The sequence below is a fragment of the Crocodylus porosus genome, unplaced genomic scaffold (genome assembly GCF_001723895.1).
Source record: "Crocodylus porosus isolate Cpor-Errol unplaced genomic scaffold, CroPor_comp1, whole genome shotgun sequence".
Classification (NCBI taxonomy): domain Eukaryota; kingdom Metazoa; phylum Chordata; order Crocodylia; family Crocodylidae; genus Crocodylus; species Crocodylus porosus.
Window position 1 is genome coordinate 38,908,344 of NW_017728910.1, and position 27,764 is coordinate 38,936,107.

Below are 27,764 nucleotides of genomic sequence, written 5' to 3' on the forward strand. Positions count from 1 at the left end.
GAGGCCTCGATTGTAATGATGAGAAGAGAAAGTTGCAGATTTCACCCAATCAGCTCCTGTCTTCTCCAGCCGGGACAGTCTCCCCGCTGGCCAATCGCAGCTCAGAGATCCTGATGAAGCTTTGGGTGAAAGAACTAATAAATACTCCGGAGCAGAGTTCCTTTCACTCGGTATCAACAACAGGAAGAAATCACTCCTGCCACCCCCCACCCCCCCCAGCTCCGGAGCGACGTGCGCTCATCCGCACGCAGTGCCCGGCGGCCCGAGCACTTCTCACGCAGCGACCGGCGTGCGAGTTCCCCTCCTTGCACTAAACTTCGCTTCTCTTTCTTTCTCCATTTTCTCTCTCTCTTTCCCCCCTTTGCTTTGGGATATCACGTTTTATTGGCAAAAAGAAAGAACGTAGCTCCCCTCTTCCCTTTCCTCCCCCCCCCCTTCCCTCAGGACTTTTCCTATTCGGTGGGAATCTTATTGCCAGAGCCGATCTCGCGTCTGCCAGTCTGCACCTGGATATAATATTCAAGCAAAGCTGTTTCCAACATGACCACTCTGGCTGGAGCTGTCCCAAGAATGATGCGGCCGGCTCCCGGGCAGAACTACCCCCGCAGCGGATTCCCCCTGGAAGGTAAGGCGGCTCCGAGAGCGGGGGGTGCGCGTGTGCGTGCGTGCGTGCGCGTGTGTAAGTGCGAATCTAGGGGTGACAGGATCTCTGTGCTGCTGGAAGGTCCTTTCCGCTCAGGCTCCGTAGATTTCGCTTCGATTAAAAACAAACGTTAGAACCACCCAAGATCAGGGCAAGGTGGAAAAAGTCCCGTCCCCCCCGATATGCAATAAAGACGCCCCGGGTGAACAAAGGGGCACCCTGCCACCCTGCCACCTTCTCCCCACACGTGACTCGCATTGTTTTTATTAACATTCTCCCCATGAGCCAAGCGTTGACTCCGCTGCAGGAAAAAACGCCGCAAAATTCAATCTGCGAAGCCAAGTGCGGGCAAGAGCCTGTTGCTTGTCCGGGGATTTGTCCTCAAAACCCTGGGGCCTCAGTCCCCAGACAACCTCCCCCCCCCCGCCACCGGAGAGCAGGGCAGGGCAAGCCGGCTTGGCTAAGGACCTGCACCCACGCCAGGCCTGCACCCTCCTCGCACCCTCCGCAGAGCTGGAGGGAGAAGGCCTTGGAAAAGTATGGAAACAGGCCTTAAAAAAGCCGTGTTCTTCCTCCCGGGTGGAGAGATCAGACTCGTGCCCCTTCCCCCAGGAAGGCAAAGGCCAAGATTTCCCGGGGCCTTTGCTGGGAAAGAGCAAAAAGGAGCGAGAAGCGAAGAGAGGCAGGCGGAGGGAAGTGTGCAAAGCCATCACACGCCGCCCAGCGCGCTGGGGCAGTCCCAGCCCCGAGGCTGCTGGGCGGCAGGGGCCGGCGCCTCCGCGCAGCCCGGCCTGACTTCCACCCCCGGCGGCGCCAGCCCCTCGGCGACCCTGCTGCGGGCACTGACGGCAAGTGCAACAGGTGAAAACTGCAGGGCGCTCCCCTGCTCGCACACGTGGGGAACAAGCGGCGGCAGCGGCGCCCTCCCCACGCTGGTTTCGCGGCGAGGCGGGCTGGGCTCCCCGGAGCCGCACTGTCCCGGCGTGTGTGTCCGTGTCGGAGCGCGTGTGGAGGGGGTGGTCGGAGCTCGGCTTGGCCCCACTCACAGCACCTAACTCCCTCTCCCCCTTGCTCTTCCAGTGTCCACTCCGCTAGGCCAGGGCAGAGTCAACCAGCTCGGGGGAGTTTTTATCAATGGCAGGCCTCTCCCCAACCACATCCGACACAAGATAGTGGAGATGGCCCATCATGGGATAAGGCCCTGTGTCATCTCTCGCCAGCTGCGTGTATCCCACGGCTGCGTGTCCAAAATCCTCTGCAGGTACCAGGAGACGGGCTCCATCCGGCCGGGGGCCATCGGGGGCAGCAAGCCCAAGGTGAGGAGATGAGCAGCCCAGCACCTGCGGGGGCAGGGGGCAAGGGGCCGCTCCACTGACCGGCCTGGCTGGATGGGGCCGGGGAGCCAGGAGCTGGAGTCGGGGTAGATGTGGCCCCGGATCTGCCAAGTCTGACTCGTGTTGGCAGGCTTTGTTTGTACCAGGCCCGCATGAGCTCGGGGTGCTGGAGAGGGCAGCCCCGGGTAAGGGCACGGGCTACGCTACTGGGGCAGCGCAGGATCCAGCAAGCTTCTCCCTGGACAGGGTGAGAAGAGCTCTCACCACGGCCCCTGAAACACGCCGGCTTTGATTTCATTTATTTTTAAAATCACTTATGGAGCAAAACGCTTCTGGCCTCAGCCAACCACCTACATGGGGCCGCTCCTTTATTCCGGAGTGTTGCTTGGGTAGATCTCGAGTAACAGCCTGCCCACCGCTTTCTCTATTTCTCTCTGTTTCTCTGGGTCTATCCAACTCGTCTTCTGAAAAGCTACTCGCATTTATACACACATGCCAAGGAAGAGGTCGACCCACGGTTCACAGACCAGTGCAGATCCCTGCAGAAATCTCAGCCCGGTCGCATGGCTCCGGATCGCAACCCTTTCCCCTAAACAACTCAGGATTTCTTTTGCATTTCTCAGGGACGTTTCCCATCCGCTGCTTCCTGGAGTTCGGAAAGTTTCTGCGCGAAGGGTTAGCGGAGCCCCTGTAGCCGCCCGTTCCCAGCCCGCGCTGTTTCATTTAGCTCGAGTCGGGCAGCTAGGAGAGGGCTCGGGGCGCGCGTCTGGCTGCTCTGTTGCCGCTCTGCGGGCGGATCCGCACGGGCCTGCTCCGTGGCTCGCTGCTGGTTTCCATTCCTGAGCTCCGCGGGGCTCCGGCTCTGCCCCTCGCGACTGCTGCCTTCGCAGCGCTGCCGGGGCGTCTCTGGGCTGGCCCTGCCCGCGGCCTGTGACTCCTCCGGGACGGTTTCAGGACTCGGGGCATCGCACCCGCTTCCTTGCTCTCCCCGCGACTGCTCCCTGGGCACCGGCGCCCTGTGCTCCTGCCCTCCTGTCCTTTGATCTCGGCGGCCCCGAGTCCCTTTTAAAAGCAGACAAACTAGACCATTCCGGGGGTGGGTGTCTGCGGCTCCCGCAGCAGCTGGGGAAATCCGGAGCGACCCCGTTCAGGTGCGAGGAGTTACTCCGGGTTTCGGCGGCGGCACCCAGGCCTGTCCGACTGCCCTGCAAACTCGGTGCCCGCCTGCTTTGTCTCTATTAAAGCAGGTGACGACGCCGGACGTAGAGAAGAAAATCGAGGAGTACAAGCGGGAGAACGCGGGCATGTTCAGCTGGGAGATCCGGGACAAGCTGCTCAAGGACGGGGTCTGCGATCGCAACACGGTCCCCTCAGGTACCGGGCTCCAGCCCCACTGCCCCGCGCGGGGCTATTGGTCGAAGCGCCCCCTTTCCTCCCTCTGCGGGGTGCGACTGCGGGATCAGCCTGGGAGCCGCTGGGAAGGGAAGGAGGTTAACCAGAGCTCCTAAGCGGGGACAGCAGGGGCCCTGCTCCCCTGCCGGGAGCTGCGGCAGGACCGGGGACCCCTGTGCTGTGCTGGGCCGCTTTGGTTTTAACTAACATGAGCAGTAAAACAAAAAGCAGCTGCATCTCTGCCCCCCCCCCCCTTTGGGCGCCGGGGATGAGGACGCGGGGCACCGCACTGCGCGGGGGCTGCTGCTCCTCGGCCCGGCCCGGGCCCGGCGCTCCCCAGGCTGGCGGCGGGGCGGCGGGGGGATCCCAGCGGCCTCCCCAGCCTTTACAGCTCTGCGGTTCCCTCCTTGAAGTGAGCTCCATCAGCCGCATTTTGCGAAGCAAGTTTGGGAAAGGCGAGGAGGAGGAGGCGGAACTGGAGAGGAAGGAGGTGGAGGAGAGCGAGAAGAAGGCCAAGCACAGCATCGACGGCATCCTGAGCGAGCGAGGTACTGCCGCCCCCCGCAGGCGCGGGGCCGGGGCCGGGGCCGGGGCCGAGCAGGCGCCCGGGACGGGACCTCCAGGGCACCACGCCGGGCGCCTCTCGGCGGGCAGTGCCACTGCTGCCAAGCGCAGAGCGCCGCAGGCGGCGGAGCTGAGGGGTCCCGAGCGGAGACCCCGCCGGGGATCCCCCTGAGCCGCAGCGCCTTGGACGCGCAGCCGCCGGGAGAGCTGAGGGGAGCGGGGAGCAGCTCAGACAGCTGGCCCCCCCCTCCGAGATCCGGCCCGCGTCCTCAGCAGGCTTTGGAGTCCCCCAACCTTGCTGTAGATCCCCAGGAGCCTGTGAGCCTTGGCTACCAGCACGCCCAGGGTTTTGCTAGTGACTCTGTCTGGTTGTCTCTGGCATGGAGGGGATGGGGATTTTCTTATCACTCAGGCTGAGTCTGGAGGCAGGTGTGAATGCAAAGGTAAGAGGAAAGAATATCCTGCATGTGCACTGATCCCACCATGTGCTTAAACCAGAGAGCTGCGGGAGGCTGTCAGCATGTAAACTGAAAAGATTTAAAAAAGGGACAGAGTCTCTCTCCATGGGAGAGGCTGAATCCTGTCATCCTGACTCCAGGGAGAGTCTTTGCCTGAATAAACATCAGAGGAGCAGCCCCTGGGCTGATAAAAGCAACAGCCTGTACAATGTCCAAGTGGGTCTCATAATTTCCTTCCCTTACAGTTTTGCATAGTGGTCCCATTTTCTGTGATTTTAGAAAGCTCTTATTGTATCTGCTAGGGCTGTTTCAGCTCCACATTTCTAACAGGCACTCAGAGGAGACAGAAACAGCTAGGGGGAGCTGAGGCTGGGGAAGAGGAACCTTAAATAAATAAATAAATAAATAAATAAAACTCAACCAAACAAGAAGTCTAAAAACAAATGGGAATTTTGGCTTGAGAAAAATACAACCGTGGTTTCATGGCCTAAGATTCGCATTCGTTGTAATTTCATTCATTTTTACCATGGCCCAGTGGAAAGCCTGTGTTGCTGGCTGGGAAATAAATGAAATGAAATAGGCAACCTAAGCCAGAGAAAAGGGATGGCCACAGCTCCTTGCAGGTTTTCCAGGCCTGGGTTTGGTGCAGAGATAGACAGGCTATTGCCAGTGCTGTGGTACTTGTTGCTAGAAGTTCCTAGCCCTCCTCCTCCAGAGCTTGCCCTGCACATGCAGAAACGCTGAAGAAGAGGAGACAAAAGTACCAAATGAGCTGGTCAAACATTTGTACAACTTTTCCAGCTTTTACAAAGAAGGCCTTCTATACACAATCTACACTTGGAGATGAACTTGGAAAACAAAGAGGGGAGAGTCCATTGAAACTCACACTTTAGCTTTGCACAGACAAAGCTTCAGCGAGCAGCAGCTTGATGTGAACAAAAGAAGGCAACCTTTTTATAATTCAAGGAGAAAAGAAGAGAAAACAGCCCCACAAAAGGCCGAGAAAAGACATTATGGGCTTGCAATGAGGGATGAATTATTCAATGAGCCCCAATAGTGATGCTCCAAGCAGTTTTATGGACTCTCCACCGTGGAAAAAGTGGCTATTTTCACCTACAAAATGTTTCTAGCATTTCTAGACGTCTAGAGATGCCGACTGCCATTCAAGAAAGACAACTGAAACCATTCTTTAAAACTATAGTATCCCCCTGTATTGTAAAAACAAAAACAAAACAAACCCCAAACTCAGTTTCCAACTCAGTGTTACTAGGGCTTTCTGAGAAGCTACATCTTCAGTATGTGTGTGTATGTGTGCCTATAAAAATATACACACCGAAGAGAAAATGCTGCAAGTAGGCCAGAAGGAACTACTAATCTGACCTTCTTCATAAGAGGGGACACAAAATTTCACTCTGTAATTCCTACAGTTGAAGGAACTTGTATGTCAGAGAAGGGGATGGACTAAGGAAACAATGGCTAAAATTAATGGCCAATCCTTAAAAAAATCATTACTTTCTGGGGGATAGCTTGTATTTTTGAGTGCCCACTTTGAGACATTTTGAAATGTTCAGTTTTCAGGAAGTGTCAAGTCCGCACCTCTCAAACTCTTTAAAGTATCATGAATTGAGCATCTAAAAATGGAGTATGCAAATCACTAGTCATTTTAAAACATCTTGCCCAGTATGTCCAGACTATTTAATTGCTGAGTCACTGAGAATAAAAAGATACAGTTGGAAACCTGGATAATATCCCTGATGTACTGAACAACACCTAAACGGATGGAAGTCACAATCAGATCAAAAAAGGGCAAAAAATAAAAAATAAATTAAAAGAAAAAAATCAAAATGTCCCAATCCTCAACTCCAACTTGAAAATACTCTTGGGGATCCCGTCTGCTGTTTAGTGCTTGGATTCTAGTCCCAATGTTGACATAAGCTAAAATTTCAGTGATGCTAAGAAGCATTAATGCCATGAATCTCAAAGGAAACTCAGATTTTTCAGGAAAGGAAATATTCACAAGAGCATTTTATCATCAATGTCAATATTCAATATTGGCAAAATAATTACTATTAGTTTTTTTATAGGCTGCCCTGGTTTTGTGCAGGGTAGATAAAAATCAACAATTTAAAAAAGATCTGATTTGTTATTTAAATCATATTTTTTATTTAAGCATATTTTTATTTTTTGTTAAGATGCTTTTATTAAAAATAACTTATATAAATATAGGTTTAATTTAAGATATGTTAAAGCTCAAAATATCATCATGGAATAGGGATTATAATGTCTAATTATATACTATTTGAGACCATATATTCATGTAATCTTTTTAGAAAATTTATCAATAGGTCACAACAGGCCATGGACTATATTAGGGGCCCAATCTTATGGGATTCCAAGAGGCTCCTCTATAGATTAGTAAAGATTAAAGACAACTACTCAACCCAATGGGACTCAGTGCTCAGTCTAGAAGATCCCATTAAGCATTCCTGTGATGCTTAGTTTCAGTTCTCGAACTGTGGATTTGTTTCTCCAGTGATCATAGTTCTTTGGGTAGATGTGATATTTTTTATTAGATCAACTAAATAGTTGGAAAAAATTGTTCTTTTCAAACTTTTCTGCACCGACACCTTCTTCAGGCATAGGGAGGTTGTTGTTTACAGCGACAACATCCTTGTTATCAGCAGTATATGGAGATGAGAGATAACAGATATGATTACCCATCCATCATCCGTATTGTTTCTCTGCAAGTTTGTGTACACACAGTCAAGCCCTTACGTTTCTCTAAAAGTGCAAAGTTTCAAGAAGTTAAATGAATAAAGGATATCAAACAACAAGAATGTACTTTTTGTAGAAAATGATTAAATCGAGGCTTTCTGACCAGTGATTTAAATCATGATTTTAATCAAAATTTAACTTGATTCAATTTAAATCAAATCCACCCTGGTTCTGTGGGGGTGTTGTATAACTCTTGAAAGATATTAATCCCTGAGCAACTTGAGATCCCAGTGAAAAAAGTCCCATTTTTCCCTCTTAGGTGGATAGCAAATTTACAGTTGTTTGGACACAAGATGGAGCACAAAAAATCACTGGGAAGATCAGGCTTTCAAAAACTGTCTCTTAACAGTAATTCCTGGTGAGGTTTAGTAGCAAGTGGATGCATCTACATGAGATGCTAGAAGCAGTAGACTAATTCTACTGCACATTAGCACAGCATGGTGAAAGCTGTCCTAATGTGCTAATACGCAGTAGAGTCTACTGCGCATTCGTGTCACCTAAAAAACGTATGCTGGTGATTCTGCACAGTAGTGCTAATTACGTCTCATTAAGTTAGTACCTGTTATTACATGTACTAAATGGCGCATTAATGCAGGTGTAGACATGCCCAGTAACTCTTTACAATAACACCTTCTCTTCTGCCTTGTTAGTATTCTCTGCCTAATATTAATACCCACATAGCTGAAATGCCACAGCAAGAGAAAGAGGCTGCTCAAGAAGAACGAAATATAACAGAATATGACATATGAAAACTGTAGGATATATATTCAATTTCATATGTTTAGCCAGAAACAAAGTTCTGCTTTAACTGTCCTTGACATCAGAGAAGGTTGGATTTCATCCACAATCTGTATTTAAGGTTAAAAACATCAGGTCAAATGCTGTTGTTTTTATTCAAACAAGGTCTGATCTTTCTCCCATTTAAGTAGTTGTGAAAGCTCCCAGTTACTTCAGTGTAGTAGTTTAAAAGTATCCTTGTTTTGTGGGATTGTAAGCATTGCTGTCTTGAATCTGATTACTTTGAGGAAGATGATTAGGATTTGGCCTGACCCAGGACTGTGGATACAGACATGGTGATGAGGTAGGTAGGTTTTATTGCAGTGAATTTGGGTGTGATGCTCAGAAGTTGTAAAACCACAAGTTGTTTGTTCAGGTCACCCCAAAGAGTTGCAGATAAAATTGTTCTACTGCATCACATTATCAAGTAGGGTAGAGCATATGCTTTATAGAAAATGTCTCTTCGAAATCTTTCAGAGAGGCTTTATATATGCTACTGTCATTCATAGCTCTTGCTCTATAGAGCAAGGCTGCCTTAACCCTTTATGTGCAGGCTCAGAAGGATAGAAAAAGTATAAGGGACATACTTATACTTCTAAAAGAAGTATAAGTTTACAGAAGTTTACAGAAACTTCTAAAATAACCTAAAAGAGGACTATACAAGCAAGTGATGCAACCTGCTGGAGAGTTAGACATTTTTCCTTTCTGAAAGGCATAACTCAACTCCTTCTATTACATTATATCAAATACATCACTTATTACTGATCCTGGACTGAGTATTACCCATCTTGAACCTCAGACATGTATAATTTATGTTGGACAGAATTCCTTGGAAGGAAAGAAACAACATTTTTGTTTTGTTTTTAATGGCAGCAATATAAAATTGCCTAGAAATTTGTGATGTTAGTAGACCTAGCAGCACTGGATTAGTGGGAAGAATTTAGATGAAAAGGCCAAAAGTGTGGGATAAATAAAGTATATTATGACTCTGGAATTTATCGTTGAGATGTAAATATATATCTGTAATTTTGTGATAGATTATATCTACATCTAGGTATATTTGCACTTCTAGATGTATTAATATATTTTTAGAGTTTTCTGTATCTCTGAAAATACATCTATCCACTTATAGCAATCTACATTGCTAGACCTAGATCTTTTTTCTTAATTTATCCTCAGATCATCCCCCTTATTGCTACTGATACATGTTTAGAGAAAGGCTTAGCTTTAGAGAGTGGCATAGCCATCAATATATTATAGTGTGTGTATGTTCACATTATAGTGTTCTAATAAATGACTAACCCATAAATAAAGAGTACCAAAGAGAAGCTTGTCTGTGCCTTTATATGGCACATCAGGGGATATTTTTAGAATAAATAACATATAAAAGGGAATTGCACATAACTTTTGAAGCTATGTATTGCATGATATGTTTTTTAATTTGGTAGCTTCTCCACTTCACAAGATGGCTGTTGTTTTCCTAGGGAAAGTTGGTGCTTTTTAATGATCAAAATAATGGGTTATAGAGCTGCTTCTCAAGGCTGGATCAGGAGCAGGTCTGCACTGGTTGAGGGTACTGTGCTGCTGCTGCGCTGAGTAACACCGCCTGCTCACTGCTTAAATGGGACCCTCTGTTCCCCAACTCAGTGGAATTGGCCTCAGGCATGGTCACAATGGATTCCTCCCTAGTCATGCGCACTGTTCCAAAAGAGCCCTACTCATCCCAGCCTTCTACTCTTGGCTTCACTGAGAGAGCAATTCAGGCTAAAGCAGACTAAATTGCCTTCTTTATTTCCTTCTTACTTTCATCTTGGACCAAGCCCTCCCCTCCCACTTCTTTTTTGGCCTGAGGCTCACATTAGTGCAGTTTCTGCAACCACCCCTATTTTTGTGGGGGGAGTTTAAAGAAAAGAAAGATCTTAACACAAAAGCCCCGCTCAGTAACTAGAAAGCTCAGGCTGCTGCTGCTTCTATAGCTGTGCGATGCTTTTCCTGTTTGTGAGTTTTGGGAAACATTTTTGCTTTGTACTGTAATGGAATTAGAGGACAGATGCTGCCTGTAAATGGGACACGCGACTACCAGCCTCTAGCTTAAATATTTAGATGCAATGTTACAATTACTGACTTGATACATGGACTTTGAAGTGGTTGCACATGATTTAAAGGGTAGCACAGGCTAGATAGGCTATCTGATGTTTTGATTTTGTGTGGTAGACATCCTTCAATAGGTTATTTTTAGTCTGTTAAATTAATACAATTAATTTATCAAAGAGGAGGATTTATATACAGCAGACAAGTAGCAATTTGAACATCTCCATTTATTATGGAGGCAGTGTGGTTCATTGGTTAGAACATGGGACCAAAAGGAAGCTGGTGAGTTTCTATTTGTGGATCTGTGACCTGGGGCAGATCAGCTATTTGCTTAATTTTTCCCTATCCAGAAAGCTCAGAAAGTAATCCTTATCCACTTTTGTAAAATGTTTTCTGACCTACAGCTGAAAAGCACTCTACATATTTGCTTTAACTGCTCCCAATAAAGAATCATTTACACAATTAAGAAGACTGTGACTGCTGGCAATTATTTTCTTGAATGTGGAATTTCCCAATAGTACTTTAAATATTTTATCACTGGCAGCTTGAACGATTAAACTTGAGTAATTAACTTTGAGTTGCTGTGCTTAAACTGTTGAAGTGACAAGAAAATACAGATTATTTTCTTGATTAAAAATTAGTAAGCACTGCTTTATTTAACCCCTGGGAGATAATTTTTTAATAATATTATTTATTATTTGTATTTCGGTAGCATTAAGGAGCCCCCTCATAGTTTAAGATTCCATTGTGTTAGGCACTGTAAAAATACAGAAGAAAAGTCTAATCAAATTACAGTCTAATCAAATGATAGGACTTTACCTGTAGGGACTATATTATTCTATGTCCTGTCTTGTTCAGTCCCTTGCATAGGGTTTTTACATACTGTTATGATACAGATGCTGATAATGGACCAACAACTACATTAAAGCTTGATCATGAAAGGTCCTGAGTATTTTCAGAAATGGGCTGAGTGTCCTCAGCTTGAGAGTTGATAGTGCTTCACACCTCCTAGGATCAGTCCCACAGATTACTTTCTTGAAGGTCAGATGAGCAGTAAACATTTTCAAAGAATGATAGATATCCCAGTCATCACAGGCCAATAGTGGAACATAAATAATGATACTATATTTAAAGCTAAGGAGAGAAAATGATCTCCTTTTGAAATGGTTCTTTGAAATAAAAACAAGTCTATAATCTCCCTTTTTTAAACGAATATTTGATTAATTCTAATTTTAATTTACTTCAACACCTTAAAAACTGACTACCTTTAAAAGCACCTGATCGTAATCAGAGGGAAGTCCTTTTGATATAACTGCCAGCTTGTCAGGATAAGTATGTTTAAAACAAGACTCATTTTTGAATTAGTAAATATTAGATAACAAATTTGTGTTTCAACTGATGCAGTAAAAACTATTATCCTAGGTCACCAAAAGAAGCTATTAACATTTGCATCAGTGTTGATTCCACTATAAATATTAATTAATATTGGACTAGTCTTACATAGTATACATATTGAAATCAATGCATATATTTCCATTGATTTCAGTGGGGCCAAGATTTTCCATGTAAAATCATACTTTGTTGATATGTCTGTGGATTACATCGTGTGGATATTGGTTGTAAAATCCTGTGCTTTTGCGGGAAATGTGTAACACTAAGGATTGGACTCTTTTTTAATCCAGCACCTGTGAAATATTCAGGTTTAGGGCATCATAAGGATTTACAGAATTGGATCCTAAGGCTCCAGTTCTGTAAACAAGGTCATATGTGAGTAACTGAGCTGCCCCATTCAAAGATTCTACTCGTGTGTAAAGTTATTCATGTGGTTTAGTGCTTGTTCTATTCTGTTAATAGAAACTACAAACTTTAAATTCAACTTTATAGAAAAAAATCTAAGTTGATGGAAAATCTTAGATTGATTTAGCAATTGTAAATGATTATGTATGTTATATCTATTCAAATTTATTATTTTTAATCTAATATTTGCAAGGAGAAGATTTATTTTTGTCTTAGATTTACTTATCTATCAGAGCTGGCATAAGTGTTTGGAAGAGAGAAGCAAATAAAGTTGATAGTGATAAATTATCAACAGTCCCCAGGGCTACATAATAAAACTGCATTGGGAAATGAAGCAGAACTACAAAGTGCTCTCTGGTTAATTTAAGAAGAAATTGAGTGAAACACTAAGCAATAAATCAGACCAATCTAGTCCATGTGAATTTGTCCATGTAAGTGTCACTTTAAATTCTAGGTAACAAACATGCATGACTACTGAGAAAACAAAATAAATACAAGTTTTATATACTTCCAAGTTTCCTCTCAGAAGATAAGTGCCTTTTGCTGAGAAAAGTGATGTACAGGAACAGAACTCACCATGAGACTTCAGTGCAATGTGGTGCATAATTTTACTTAATTTGCCCTGAAGTACTGCTGCCCCATGCTGTTAAACTGATTTGGTTTCAATCACTGTTGCAAGAAAAAAAGTGAAACAAAATGAAATTAAAACAATCACTGTGGACTGTCATATGCTAGGAATATTTAGTTTGATGCAGTCTATGACAGGCCATTTATTTATTCTGGTAAGTAGAGATTGAAGAACTTGTAAGAATGTACATATATAACTAACAAGATAGCAAAAGGCAATTAAGCAGTCAGTTTAATGTCCTAGCTCACAGGTTAGTCTGCAGTTGTTTTACAACTAGGAATTAAAATTTGAAAAGGAAGTTTTCAGTGTCCCTGGCCAAATATTGATTAAGTAGTTGTTTGCTGATACCACTGTCACACATAAAAAGGCCAGTAGCTCTGCCCCTTGTTGTTCATCTTCTATTGTAACTGATTCTTAACCTCAGAGATCAAAGCAGGATCATTTCAATTTATCTGTCTTGGAAAATCCTTCTTTGCTTCTAAAACCTTATAGATTAATGACCAAACTGTCTTTCATGACGTGAAATTGAATGGATTCTGTATTTAACACTGTGTAGAGCATAGGCATTATATAGACAATCTTGTCTATTTTCTGTTTATAGTTAAATATATATTGGTATGAGTTTATATTTTTATTGTAAAAGCAATATAATTTTAGAGTGCAAAGCAAAAAGATATTTAGTGATTGAGTTTTAATGAACTTAGTTTCATTGTACATAATCTTTCTTTTGGATAAGTTTTAAAGGAAAACAAAAGAGGGAAAGGTCTTTTTTATGTCAAACTATGTGATAGACAAATGAGGACCTGATCCTAAAAGAGACCACAGTTTCTGCAGAAGGCAATGAGAGTTTATGAAATACATTGCTTTTCAGGATTGGGCCCTTAATGTAAAAACGGTGCACTAATTTTTGTACTGTTTTCAGTGAGAACACGTGCTGTCCCTTCCCAAATCTATGCTGAAAAGTAAGCAGGATGTAGTCTTTGAGGATAAATGATTCCCAGTTGTATAACATATAGCTGTATTTATTATGGGAATAGTAAAATACATGCTGTCACATCCTTAACATAAACAAACACAACATTGTATACAAGGTATAGTCTGGATGTGTTTTATTGGTTTAGAATTATGCTATGGAGTTTCAACTAAATTGCAGATTTTGAGATTCTTTAGATAAAAAGGTGGTGAGCATGGGCTACCTAATCCCTTACCTTACTCTTATTGAAGTTATGTCGGTCAAAACCTGTAGGTATTTGGGTGTGTTATTCACAGCTTCTCCACCACGGAAACATCATATTCAGTCAGTTAAACATAAGGCAGCACAATCGGCTGTGACTAAAAAGAAATTTAATGAAACCACAGCAGGATGATCAGTCTAAGCTCCTATATTTGCATATAAAGCCAAAGTTACCTCTCAGATCTTATATGTTGCTGAAGTATGGGGTTATGCTGCTAGTAATGATGTAGACATACCTCAGAACAAGTTTCTTAGGGCTCTTCTGGCTCTTCCTCCCTCAACTCCTGCATCTTTTTTGAGATTAGAGACAGGAATGGATTCTATTTTAACTAATATTATTATAATAGTGGGATTTTGGTTTAAAATCCTGCCCTTTTTACCATTTCATCTGCTTAAATTATATTACACAGACAATACGAATAATTCTCCTCCTCTTCAATCACCCTGGTTAGCTTTTCTGTCCCATACTTTTGCACTTTCTCGGATGGGATGCTATCACAAAGATAATGAAAGATTATTTTCCCCCTGTAGAAAATGTTCCTGTTTTCCAGAGGATGAGAGATATTGCCAGACAGAATGATTTCGCAGTGTCTAGTGCTACTCCTATTGCCCCTTTATATACACTTTGGAAATTAGATTGTGGGGAAGAAAGGTATTTACAGCTTGATCTCAATAATAAATGATGATCCTCTTTGACTAGACTCAGGACCAAACAGATGTCCACAGCTGTTCCGGCTGGATGTAGATTTTCCATTCCAAGGACTAAAAGACGTTGCTGAGTCTGTCTGCTATGCTTTAGAATGTTCTTTATATCATGACATAAGGAGAACCTATTTATTACCTTTTTTGAAGAAACTGATACATTTTTCAAATAGAGAGCCATTAATCTAGCTTTTACAGCAACAGATCCGAATTTAGTAAACTGTCTTGCAATTTTTGCTTATAAGGCTGAGGCAATTAGAGTTAAATACCCTTTATTGCTGATATGAGTAATACATTTCAACATTAGATTCAATTTTATTGTCTTAATTGTGGATCTACATACAACAATATTATAGATTCATGTCTTGATGTACTACGATAGTTATATTAATAATGTTTTTATGTTGGCGGGCTCTATTTTAGTATAATATTTGTAGTTTGGTTACTTTGTTTGAACTTATTTATAGTATGGTCATATCTGTGTTATGTCGTTTTTGGGAGGATGGCATTTAGCCAGAATCCTTAATAAATTGGACTGAATTGAATTGAATTGAATTAAGGCTATGTAGGAAGAACTCAAGTGCTATAGTTAAGAGATATAGTATAACATTTTTAGATTTTTATTCACAGTGTTACAAATACTTTTTTTTCTTATTTGCATACCTCTTGAGCTCTTTATGAACAGTTTGCAAATAACTTTTCTTCTGAAGACATTTTGCTTCAGTTTTATGATTAATGTTTTTCAAAATATCGATGGTCTAAAATTTCTTAAAAAGTCAGTATGCCTAAATTGTTCATTTTAGTGAATTACTGCATGATAAAATCAGTGACACGTTCTAAGTTTTAATTGCTTGTTTTCCTGAATTTTTATCTGAGAGTGAAATTTCTGCTAAACATGACCAATGCTTATAACCAGTCGTAAATCCATATATGGGTCTTCTCTTAAGGGTTTTTGTCACTGGGATGTTCAAATCCATAAATGGCTATACAGTAATTTCTTTATCAGATATGTTGTCCCATAGACCACTGTGATTTGCATTACATGAGAAATAAGCCATTTTTACCTGACATTTCAGTTCCAAGCAACTTATTCAACATCAATCAAATTCCACTCACCGTACTCATGTGAGTAGGACTGCTCATGCCAACTGAAGCAGGACATGGCCCTAAGAGCCTAACCCAGAAAAACAACAACTGTTTCAGTTTTTCTAGCTCATTAGTAAATGACTTATTCTGCTTTATTAAAATTACCCTACACAATTAGGTATGTAACACCAAATTTTAAATGTAACCAAATTAGACAAAACAGTTCTTTTTTCTCCTATCAGTATTACCACTGTCCTCATCTTAAACACCCACATTGAGAAATAAGTAGAATTTGCATGATATTCTTCAGACTCAGACTCTATTAGACTAAAGGAAGTGAAAAGTGATTCCATCACAGCAGGCCCTTTTGCTGAAAATGCCTTTCCAATAATTCCACCCTCTTCAAGGCTGCTTGAGCTTGTAGAACATAGCTGTTAAAAAAAATCAAGTAGCAATAGTGTACTGATGGCTGTTAATAAAATACTTACCAACTGAGTTGAATGAAAAAATATACTCATAAATCGACTATAATTTGTGCTTCTACTGATAAATGGAAAACAAATTAAGCTGTGAGTTTCATCAAAGAGGGTTTTTGCAGAAGAGAGAAGAGGCAAAATGTTTTCTGAACAAATGGCAAATATTTAGCTAAAGTAAATATGTGAAAAATCGTGGCTTGCTATTTTTGCACTTTTATTAAGAAACTAAGTGTTTATATCTCCTATATCAAATTTGTGAATTCTTGTGAGCATTTGCAAATACCTCAGGGAACAGTTATGATCTCATTTAAATTAGTATAAATCAGGAGTAACTTCAGGAAAATCAGTGGAGTGATGATGGAGTAAACGAAACCCTCCAGCCTCTCCCTGTATGACTGCATAGTTTCGAATGACTGCTAACCTATTTGGGGCCTAATCCTGCAAACTTAATTCATTCAATTATTACTTATTAAAGTAGTCTTACTGAACTAGGTTGATTAGGAATTATTTACATGAGTAGACATGGTTCTTTGGGTAAATATGATATCTTTTGGAAAAATTGTTCTTTGCAAATGTTCAGGCACAAATATCCCCAGGCATAGGGAGAGTCTTACATGAGTAAGAATTTGCAAGAATTACTGAGGGGAGATGTGATCAGACCTTTATATTTCAATATCTTAAAGTAGGGGCTGCAACTCCTCTGCAGTTCAGTGAAGAGAAAGACTTGATGCATTTTAATATTCTCTTGTGGTGTGCAATGTATATTTTGTGTGTGTGTAGTTTTGTTGACTACTTGCATGTATTTTTTTAAACTGATAAGTAACAAAGAGTAGAAGATTACATTTATGAATCAAATGATTTTGTGATTCATTGATATAGGATTATACAGTAGTTATTACAGTTAGAAAAAACTGTTAAATTGTTGAGCCCATCCCCTTGAAAATACAGTTTATAGGACTTAATTTTGCTCCCTTTGAAATCAGTGAGATCAGGCAAAAAAGTCCTCTTGACTTTTGGATTATATGTGGAATAACAGAGGGCTACTTTTTAAATATTCCATTAGAGGTTGTGCATTGTCTAACCAGTTATTCCACATGCTATAATGGGTCACATATTTTTTTCAAGCCCTTCTTGTTCTTTACTGCCTTGCTTGCCTGCTACTATCTACTGAATAAGAGTAAAAACCAAATTGCAGACAGTATGGTAAACCCTCAAGACCTTCACATTCTATATGAAATGGCTGTATGTGGCAGCCATTTTGTTTCTTTTCTTTACTTCACTCTGTATACATGTAACGATTCTGCAGGGCAAACAGTGCCCCTGTTACCCGTATGCAACCTCATGGTCTTCAGTGGGTTGAAGACTCAGTGAATGTAACTGGGAATCAAATTTAGCCCTGCAACAGGAATTTAACATTTCTCTTAAGTTTGAGGGAAGTAGGATGGTAGCCAACTCATGTTCCTATAAATGTGTTAGTTTTGCAATGTTAACAAATTAAATGTTGTAAATATTTTAGTTAATAAAGGAAGCAGGCGTGACTAACCGCATGTAGGGAACAGATCTGATTAATAAAAAGTGCTACATGCACAGTCACTTTTTAGAAAAGAATTGTGCTTTTGAAAGCCTCTGTACAGGGCTTGATTCTGTCAAAAAGTCTTTGCAGCTGGTAACCCTCGGAAGCTCCTGAATCGGTGTAATATGTCAACGTCTGTAACGTCCGAGTAGCCCACAGTCCTGGACTATCCCTGGGTAGAAGTCAGTCATGATTCTGAGGAGAGGAGTGCTCTTCCTTGAGGATTGGTGTTTCTGCCCCCCTTCCTAAACAGCAAAACAATTTTAATTTTGGAAAAGAAGTCAGACCATATCTCTAAGATGTCCAGGGAATTTCCTAAATGGTGGATTTTTCGCCAGCAGTCTAAGAGGTAGGTAGCCAAGGAAAAACATTTAAAAGGACATTGGGTGGAGTAGTTGCACTTTTTCCCTGAGGCAAGCTAGGAAGAGTTATTAGGCTATATCTACTGAAAAGAGAAATGTTTGTTCCATCCACTGACAAGATGGACAGGCAAAAGTCAATGGATAGAACAAATATTTCACCTAGTGTCACCACAAGAGTGACTTAGGAACAACGTGAAAACAAACCATGACTTGACTCTGTATACGTGCAACGGTTCTGCAGGCTGAACAATACCCCGTCTACCCACCCGTATGCAACCTCAGTCTTCAGTGGGGCTCAGTGAATGGCACTGGGAATCACATTTGGCCCTCAACAAGAACTTAACATAACGTTCCTCGTGAATTTGAGGGAAGTACAATGGTAGCCAACTCACTTTTCCATAAATGTGTTAGGCTTGCAACCTTAATAAATTAAACCGAGTAAATACTTTGGTTAATAAAGCAAGCAGGTGTGAGTAACTGCACATAAGGGAACAGATCTGATTTATAAAAGTGCTATATTTAGTCACCAACCACTGCTTCAAGGGAAGGAAACATCAAAAATTCATACAAACAAACTAGTAGAGATGAGAAGTGGAAGGTCTCCAAAGTACAGACAAGGACGCTTTAGGTTTGAAACCAGTCTTCCTAATCGGAGAATGGACTGGTAATTGAGCTCACATATTTCCAGCACAGTGAAGGAAAGACGCACTGACTTGGAATGAGATTAATTTACATTTGTTCCTTGGCTAGCAAAAAACCCCAAAATTGAAAGTAGCCAGAATTAAGAGTTCTATATCACAGAAAAGAGAGTGCTCTTTACTGTGTAGGCTCTTCCCATTTTAGCCATGGAGCTTGTTTTTAAAAAGTGTTTCCTTGCAATGCCAGGGATTATTTAACTTACTGTTTACCAGCATCTATCCTGTTGTGAGTGAGTTAGTTAATGTAGCTGGGTGAATGAAAAAACTTCAGTCGCATGGGTCACGTTTTAGGTGCCGTACCTTTACATTTAGAAGAGTATATATTTATACTGCAGATGTGGTGGCACAGTAGGTTTTGTGTTGTGTCAATTCAGGGGGAGAATGTTACTGAACAAGTCCTTGGTTTTTTTGTGCTTTCATGGAAAGTTTATAAGTGCTTTTTCAATGTTTCTCCAATTGGAAGTTTTGAAATAATCAAGGCTGGAGATAAGAAAAGAGATAGCTTTGCTCTCTGTATTATGAAGAAAACATAATCAAGAGTGCCACACAATAGGTGACTTTTAGATTGGACTTTAATACCTATGTAGAACTTCATTTGTACAGCTCCTCATTGCTTATAATTAGAGAAAAGCATTGCTCCTGTGCCTTGGCAAAATGCCTCCTCTCCTCACAATCACACAAGTGTTTGTTTTTAGCCAGATCTCAACACCCCACAAACCAGCTGCCTGATCCTTAGCAAAACATTTTGTCTCTCCGTACCTCTGTTTTCCTTCCTGTAAAGTGTTTTGGGACTGATAGATGAAAAGTTTATTATTATTCCAGCCAAATTTTACATTAAGATTGAAGTAAAAGAAATTCCAAATCTTTCCATCTGGGCTTTAGATCTGTTGCCTTTCTATATGGAATAACAGCTCGTGTCCTGAACTTTGCAGCTACCAATCTAATTTGGAATGTGATGTTTCTGCAAAATCTTTTATGAAGGGGCAGACGAGCATGAACATGAGGATCAATACTGCACATGCAAATTGCAATAGCAGTAATAGAGCTAACAACAGCTGGTTAAGTGCAACAGGTGAGTGCTACTCTTAAGGTGCCTCTGAATTTTTTTTTTTTACTTATACTTTAAACATAACTCCAGCTGGTAGAGTTTGACAATTGGCTAATACCATTAACATTAACATAACAAACTAAAACGCTGGGCCACAAATGTAGTTGTAAGAACATGGCAATTCATAATGTATAATTTTGTCTTCTGCCCTGTTTAAGGAATGCTTACAAAGGTGCTACAACTGTCAAATCTGTTAAAAAAATGTTGTGGAAAAATATATGCAAATCATTCTTAGCCCAAAGTTTGTTTGTGAGCAGATGTTTGACGGCTAAAATCTGAGCTGTTCTACTTGGACCCGCAATACGTTTAAGTGCTCTGAATGGGTGTTACTGTTACTCTCACGAGTACAAATGTTATAGTCCTGAATATTCTGTTTAGACTTACTCTTCTGTGTAAGGGGCTCTTTTGGTAGAATAGTCACAGAAAATTGAGAGAAAGGAGGCATAAACACAGTCAAAGTATATTTGTTTAAAAGTTAATTTATGCTCACACAACGTAAGTATTCAGCCAACCTTTAAAATATTGTCTGTTCGACAGCATGTATATTTCTTTGTGGAACTATATAGATTCCATGCATTAACTAGAGATAACAATTAACTTCCTTCTTTATCTGTTGTATTTATTATATATTCTGCTCTTTTTCATTTTAAATATTCACATAGCTGTTTCAGTAGGCATTGAGTGGTTTGAATGCAGGGTTGGGAATCAGGAAAGCCCAAGACCTCAATGGGGCAAGAATATTTGTTTACTAATTCTGTTTGCTTCGTTTTTGGGTGTTCAACCTGATTCCAGTGTTCAGACACAGGGCCTGATTCTCAGAGAAACTGGGTATTTCTAGCTTTTGTTGGCTTTCAGAGGCATAGACTAAAAGGTTTTATTGCAGTAATTTTTTTTAAATGAATACATTTTTTTAAACAATGAAGTAAATATTCTTTTAGCAACATTCTCAGATAGCTGAACTTTCATGGGTCTGATTCAAAGTTTTATATTAAAATGTTATAGAAAAGTTCCCTTTGTCCTTAATGGGCTTTGGATCGGGCCCTAGGGTTTCCTTCCCTGTTAAAAGACAAAATTGGAGGAAACTTGTGAATTTCAGCATTCTTGAGCATGAGAGTAGAATACTGATTAGAACTGGGTATAGAGCAAGCAGGGCTGTGCATACTTATTGCTTAACCTCATTGCCCTGGTACTGCATCTCAGTCCTGACCTACCACACCACTGCTATTACAAGAAACTCTAGATTTTGCAAATAGTTAAAAATTGCTATATTTAGTACATGTCTTTGCATAGAAACAGATATTTGCTGGGTGACAACTGAGACCTATTGGTATCTCTGACTGATATGTTTCCCTTTTAAAACTAAAGTCGACAGAACACTGGAAAATGTGTAATAGGCATAAATCTTGCATTTGCGAATAGATTGAATATTCTGTTGTGAACTTCTATGAGTCTGTGGTGTTTGTCTATAAAAAGAAACACAAAAACAATCAAGCACAGTAGATGGACTGTGGAAAGGCTGTCTTTTTTTTTTTTTTTTAAAGCAACTCAAGTTTTTTGGTTTAGAACTCATGCCCTCAAAAGAGGTGAGTTTAAAATTTAGGCTAGAAACCTTTTGTCTGGAGAATAATACACTTGGTGGAAGGAGCAGCATAATAGAACTCTTTTCTTCTAGTTCTGTATGGGCGAGCATCAGTCAGCCAAGGAAGAACTTCAAAGGCCCACAGTAGAAAGTAGCTAGGGTCTTTCTTAGCTGACAGGTTTTCTGGAGGTAAGACAGGAAGAGCTGTTTATGCCAGGCATTGGCATCTTTCTCCTTCAAGACAAGAGGCTGTGTTGAAATTAAGGTGCTTGTATTGTGGATTTATCTGCCCATGGTGAAGTTGGTAACCCCTTTAGAGGTTATAAAACTATCCTGCTAAGTGCTTTTTTTATCACTATTACATAAAGATACTTCAGAAAAATTACTTTTTGTCTTGAGGATGCATAGGATGGTACCAAAGGGACAGTGGCTGCATCTACATATTAATTAATGTGCCTGTGCATTAAGTTTAGTACCTCTAATGTGAGGTACTAGATAAAGGTACAGTAGCTGTACTAATGTGCAGTAGCAAAGGCAGATTTTTTCTGTGATTTTTTTCTGATGCTTAATACACAGTAGACATTCTACTGTGCATTAGCTCATCAGCACAGATGAGTATGTCCAGTATTTTCAAAACATGCACCCAGTAGAGAGAAACTCAGGTAGGCTACCTGCACTGCTCATTAATGGAAATTATTCATATATTGTAGGTTCGGGTCTAGTCATCCATCTGAGGCAATGTGTTATATGATAATAATAATAATTCAACTGATTATACATAATCAATCCAAGAATGTTATTTTTGTATTTTAACAGGGCTGGGTTGTAAGTAAACTACAGTTAAGTACAGACAGTCAAAAGCCCAAGGCTGAATTGATTCAGATTTTGCCAATTAGCCCAAGCTGTCAAGTTAGAACCAATAAGCAAATAATCACACATTCACTTTTGATTCAGGAAATGCAGCCAGAAGCTGGGGGTGCTAGAGCACACTTGCCAGCCGCTCCAAGGTTTTTCCCCACTCCCTGCTGGAGAAGCAGGGGCATGGCCAGACCCCAGACTGTGCTTTGCCTGGGTGGATCAGGGAGAAGGTAGTAGCATTGAATTCATAAAAGCTTTAATAAGAATAGTTCTTTTTCTGAACAATTATAGACTGAAAATTACAAACACAGCCTGGGTGGTGTGTTTGCTTACTCTTCCTGCTGCCCCTGAGGTCTCTGGGATTTGCAGTCCAGCATCAGAGCAGCAGGACTCCACAGCTCATCATTTCCTCTTCTTGCTTCCAGGTGCCCCTGGGATTTGTAGCCCAGCACTAAGTAAGTCAGCAGGGCAGGGCAGGGCAGCTCTGTACTCTGGGGAAGGTGAGTTTAACCCCCTTCGTGGCCCTAGCTGGGGTTTGCCTTGGGGATGGGGCAGTGAGCCAGCCCTCACTGCTTTAGCTAGGGTGGTACACTCCCTAGCAGAGCTGCACTGCTTCAGCTAGGGAGCAGAGGGGTAGGGCGAACCCTGCTCTCTGGATCAGATAGCCCAGTCTAGCCCTGGACTGGAAAGCATGCTGGGGGACTCTGATTTAACTTGAACCAGGAAGCGATCTGGGATAGAAGTTTCATAAACCAGTTTGACACAAATCAGTTAAGTTTCTACATTTAATCAGGTTAATCTTAGACCAGTTTCAGCCATTTTGAAACTGGTTTATGTGCATTGAACTTCTGTTCTGTTACAGGTTTAAACACAGCTCTGATCACTTAAACTGGTTTATGTGTAACTTTTGTCCCTAGCCTATGGGTGCAAAATAGCATTCACTGCACCCAGTGTAGATTTAGGCAGCTTACTTTAAGCCATCTAAATCTAGACTGGGAGTGGCACATACTACAGTCTGCCACTGCCAGGAGTAGCTTGTGCAGCTGTTTGCTACTTCTGGGAGAGCGGCATGGGAAGCCTGATATAAGTAACTTGGAGTGGGAGTGGGTCTGTGGCAGTAAGGGGGAGGGAGGTTAAAAATGGTTTAAGGTAAGAAGGATAGGAGAAAGAATAGCACAGCCCGGGGACTGGGGCGAGCCTCTGGGTTTCCCAGCTCTGGGTAGAAGGCATTTTATGAACATGTGCAGGCATATGTGTGATCAGGTTAACCCTTTCTTGATCTAAGTTAGTGTACTTTCTGAGATGCACTAACATAGATTGGCCATATCATTTTTTTAGCTGAATTTAACCCTCTGAATGCCTGCATGATTGGGTATTTAAATCACCCTAACACTGGTTAAGTTGATTTAAATGTAGTGCTGGTATGTACCCTGTGTGTTTATCTACATGTTTGTGAAACTTGCACAAATTGTACAGGTACAGGTGTGGGAAAATCAATTATTTGAAATTTTAACAGATGCAAAGAATTCTGCAAGATGTTGAGAAAATTATGCTAATTCTGGAAGATTTTTGATAGTGTGTAGTTTATGAGGTCTTAAATATATCAGAGGGTATATTTTGTGGTGACTTGCATAAATTAGAATTGAGTGGAAACAGCAGCTCAGTTTAACTTCCGTTATTAATTTAAGGGCATATATAAACATGGCAATACCAAATAACTTGCATAAAGCATGTATAAGTGTTTACAAAAGAAACTGAATATGGCTGGCCAAAAACTAGCTGAGACTGGGGGGAGCAACCAGTTATTCTGTAGTATGATGAACGGGTCAAAGTGTGATAAACTGGAGGTTGCAATATAGAGCAGTCTCCATTTTCAAATCTGCTTGAACCTCAGCAGACACTCCAGCTTCCCTGGCAACACACAACAGGCAGTTTTAGGACTACTGAAGGAGGATAGCAGGCCACGCAGCAGGCATGGTAAAGTTAGGTGGTAGCAGTAATTCCACGTATGTTGTTGTGGTAGGGGAAGGTTTCAGTACTGTACTGAGCTCTGTACAGCATTTCTAAACAGCGGGAGAGAAAAGTCCTCTATATTAATGTTCTGGGTCTGTAGAATGTGCTACAAATACCTCAGGAATAAAGAGAAGTGCATTGCTTGTAAGTACCTTTTCTAGTGTGCAGTGTCTGCTGTGTTTTGTCTCAGAGTGATTGTGGGCCTCTGGATTCATTGTGCAACAGACCAGGCTCATCAATTAAGGTTTTGCACAGCCTGCCCTTAGATGGCTTAGTTAAATAACTGCTCATTTAAGAAATGCATAAATAAAAGACCTAAATACAGGGCATGCATAACTGCTTATAGAACTCTTGGCTTTGAGCTACAGAGTTCAGAGTTGTTCTAACCTAGGGATTTTGGGTCATACCTTTATAGATTTAGGAGTTAACTGAATGATTTGGAGACTCAGAGCCAAACTTGTTTTGGCCCATGTGTCCTCATGTAAATCTACCTAATGGTGTAGGTTTGTATATCCTATGAGAGGGATGAAGCTATACCTCTTTAAGAGATCTGATTGGCAGACATGCATGTACTCCCTGTCTATCATGATGCTCTAAGAAACTTCTCTGCTGATGCTCCTCTTGAAGCAGGGTTGCTCTGCACTACCCTTGGCTTGGCTTGGCTTGGCTTGACATTGTAGAAAAGTGGGATAACCCAGGGATGAATATGGAATATGGACATAGATATCAAATGGACACTCATAGGTCATGCCCCATGCTCAAAGGTATGATAGTCATGACAAAGACCACTTTATACACTGTCTTCTTGCCAGGTTGGTACATGAACATTGGCTGAGCTGAGTGATGTTTGTGATTCTAGGTAATTGGCTACAAGACAAAGTCATAGATAGGTTTTCAATGTTAACTTCCCCTCTCTCCCTCACACTCCACCTGATGAGAAAAGTATACAGCAGTTGAGACTATCCTTAAAGAATTTAAGTGTATTTCTCTTATTTTATATATTCATGGTGCTTTGCATCATTAGCATGTTTTCAATACTCTTGCATGGTGGGACAGGAATTTTGTTTCTCTCTCTGTCCTGATAACCCAGTCAAGCCACACTTAAAATACCCATTTCTTTCAATGGGAGTTTTCAACTTAGTGGTGTATAAAAATATTATGAATGATCTGGCAATACAGCATCACTGAAATCCTGTTTTGTGTCATGTTGAATTGTTTTTTGTTTCAATGGCATCATAATTCTGGAATGCTGCACATGGTTTTTACCATAAGTGCAGTTTCTTTCTGCATAATCCTGTTCCTTGTGTACCTATTACTAGGACATTTAACTATAGTCACATTTTGCATGTGTCTCATTTTTAATCTAAATGCTGGTACATGCAACTGTATGTCAGTATTTCAGATGAAGGCTTTACCTTACCCAGATTGACATTAGTCAGCTAACGGAAACTTTGTTGCTAAACCAGTAAAACAGAGTAATGTGTTTTAGAAAATTACTATTTAAAAAAATAGGAGGAGGGTTGGTGGTTCATATCAGAGGTAAGACTTTAATGGTTATTTGCACCTTTCGATGCTAACTGTAATTATGTTTGCATGAAAGTGAACATTTCTGAGTCAGCTTTATGGATTTTATTTTACAATATTTATTTCAAATGAAAAACACTATTACCTATTAGTATGTTTTGGTTGGTCAATTTTAAAGGATGACAGAAAATTACTTATTTCAAACATCGGAAAGCCAGACTAGAATTAACCAATTGCAGTCCATTTTATTGTCTCTAATTTTAAAATATAAAGCAAAAGAATGAAAAAATATACAGATACAGAAGGGCAAAGGAGGCTGTGCTTCTCTTTGGTTAAAACCTTGTCAGCTGTGCTCTGATTTTCAAACTTTAACTGAAAGAAAAGTGTTATTGGGATCCTGGTTCCATTTTATTTGACTTCCTCAGACTTTGTGGCTGGCGTGGAAGCTTTTGGTTTGCTTCAGCTGCTTTTAAGGAATTGTCTTGGGGGAAAAGAAGAAAAAGACATTATTGTTTCCCTTTTACACAGAGTATATGAAACTCTTGCAAGCAGTTTCCACATATGATTTTTAAACTTGATATTTGGTGACAGAAGTTTTTAATGCGAATGCACAACATACTGTCAGATATTAATTGTAACTAATAACATACACATATAGGTCTGCATGCACGTGCATGCGCACACACACATGCATGTGCAATGGAAAGTAATTATTAGTGGTTTGTTTTCCTTAATGCACTGTAGGATTGGGAACAAGACAATAGGTTCTTTTCCCAGAATTGCCACTGACCTGCTGTTTGAAGACAAGCCACCATGCCTCAGTATCCCCATCTGTAAGACACTTTTTCCATTTAAATGTCTGGTAATTTACTCATTATCTTAAGGGAGAGCAGGTTCAAGCCCCTAGTGTTTTCTTCATATACTGCTGTTTAACATCAAGAATGCAGTGTTTCCTATTCATGGTCTATAGTGTACATGCCACGTTCCTTAACAGATCCGGAAATAAAGTAAATGTTTGGAGAATTGTCAGATGTGTGCTAAATTTTTATTAATTGGATACTTGAGATGTCTCGAGCCCATTTATGTCTATTGAATTACCCACTGAATTCCTTGGGAGATAAAATGTGTAAATAATGCAAGATCAGGTCCAGTATTTCATTATATTTATTATTACGGTCAACTCCTTTCCTAGTTACTATACATTGCTGGCTGAAAAGATGTAAGAGACCTCCTCTGAAGCTCTTTTATATAAGAGTTGGTTGATTACGAGGAGGCAACTAAGAAAGTTCAGGACATCAGTGAAATATTCTTGTTCTTCTGAACCATTAAAGAAATTGACTGAAGCATCAAAAATTTATACTTCTACAAAGATATCTTTTAAGCAGCTGGCAGGAATTAGAGGGGTAATGTCGTAGTGCAAAATTAATGAGGGCCAAAATCAGGTCTCAGTAATGCCAAGGTAAAGTCAAAATAACTCATTTGTTGAAACTCCCTTGGCTTTCCAAATAGCATAGCAGAGATTGGAATCTGGCGTTGCAGATCAGTTCAGTATAATTTGAACAATGGAACGATTTAAGATACTTTCCTAAGGGAAGTCATGTATGTAATACATTGCCAAGTTCAGAATTCTGTTATAGGATTTTTTCCCCCTCTAAGTTTTTCTTTTGTCTTTCCCCCCCTCCCACTTTTGTCTAGTGGGTACTGGTTGAGGTTTAAAGATTCCTTGTTGTTCTGTGTAACAGTGTAAGACAATTTATAGAATGAAAAAAGGCATGTGTTTCACATTAAAACATTGAGAGACCTTGATCATTGTTATATCATTTTCATTATGAAGTGGTAAAATACAATTTTTAATACATATTCAAGGCTAGGAGTTGCATTTAATGATTAGTCAACTGACTCTACTGGTACCACACACTGCAGCCCTTATGAAACGTTCCATAGAATTTCTGTCCTGAAATTAACCCATCCATTTAACTTTTGTATCTAATGCCTAGATTAAATAATATCTAATAAACCATTTGCATAAAAATATATATATAATAGTGTTTTGGGTATATAATAGATCTGCCCACTTCAGTGAATTTACACT

The 27,764-nt window shown here is 41.1% G+C and overlaps 1 protein-coding gene across 1 annotated transcript in view; it reads left to right on the forward strand.

Moving 5' to 3' along the window:
• The first annotated feature begins 332 nt into the window (after nucleotides 1–332).
• Nucleotides 333–27,764, forward strand: part of PAX3 (paired box 3) — a 109,619-nt gene continuing 82,187 nt past the window's right edge. Inside the window, exons 1-4 of the mRNA XM_019533076.1 lie at nucleotides 333–625; nucleotides 1,724–1,959; nucleotides 3,225–3,351; nucleotides 3,783–3,917. Coding sequence (XP_019388621.1) covers nucleotides 541–625; nucleotides 1,724–1,959; nucleotides 3,225–3,351; nucleotides 3,783–3,917 — 583 coding nt within the window. The 5' untranslated portion in view covers nucleotides 333–540. The remainder of the gene's footprint in view (nucleotides 626–1,723; nucleotides 1,960–3,224; nucleotides 3,352–3,782; nucleotides 3,918–27,764) is intronic.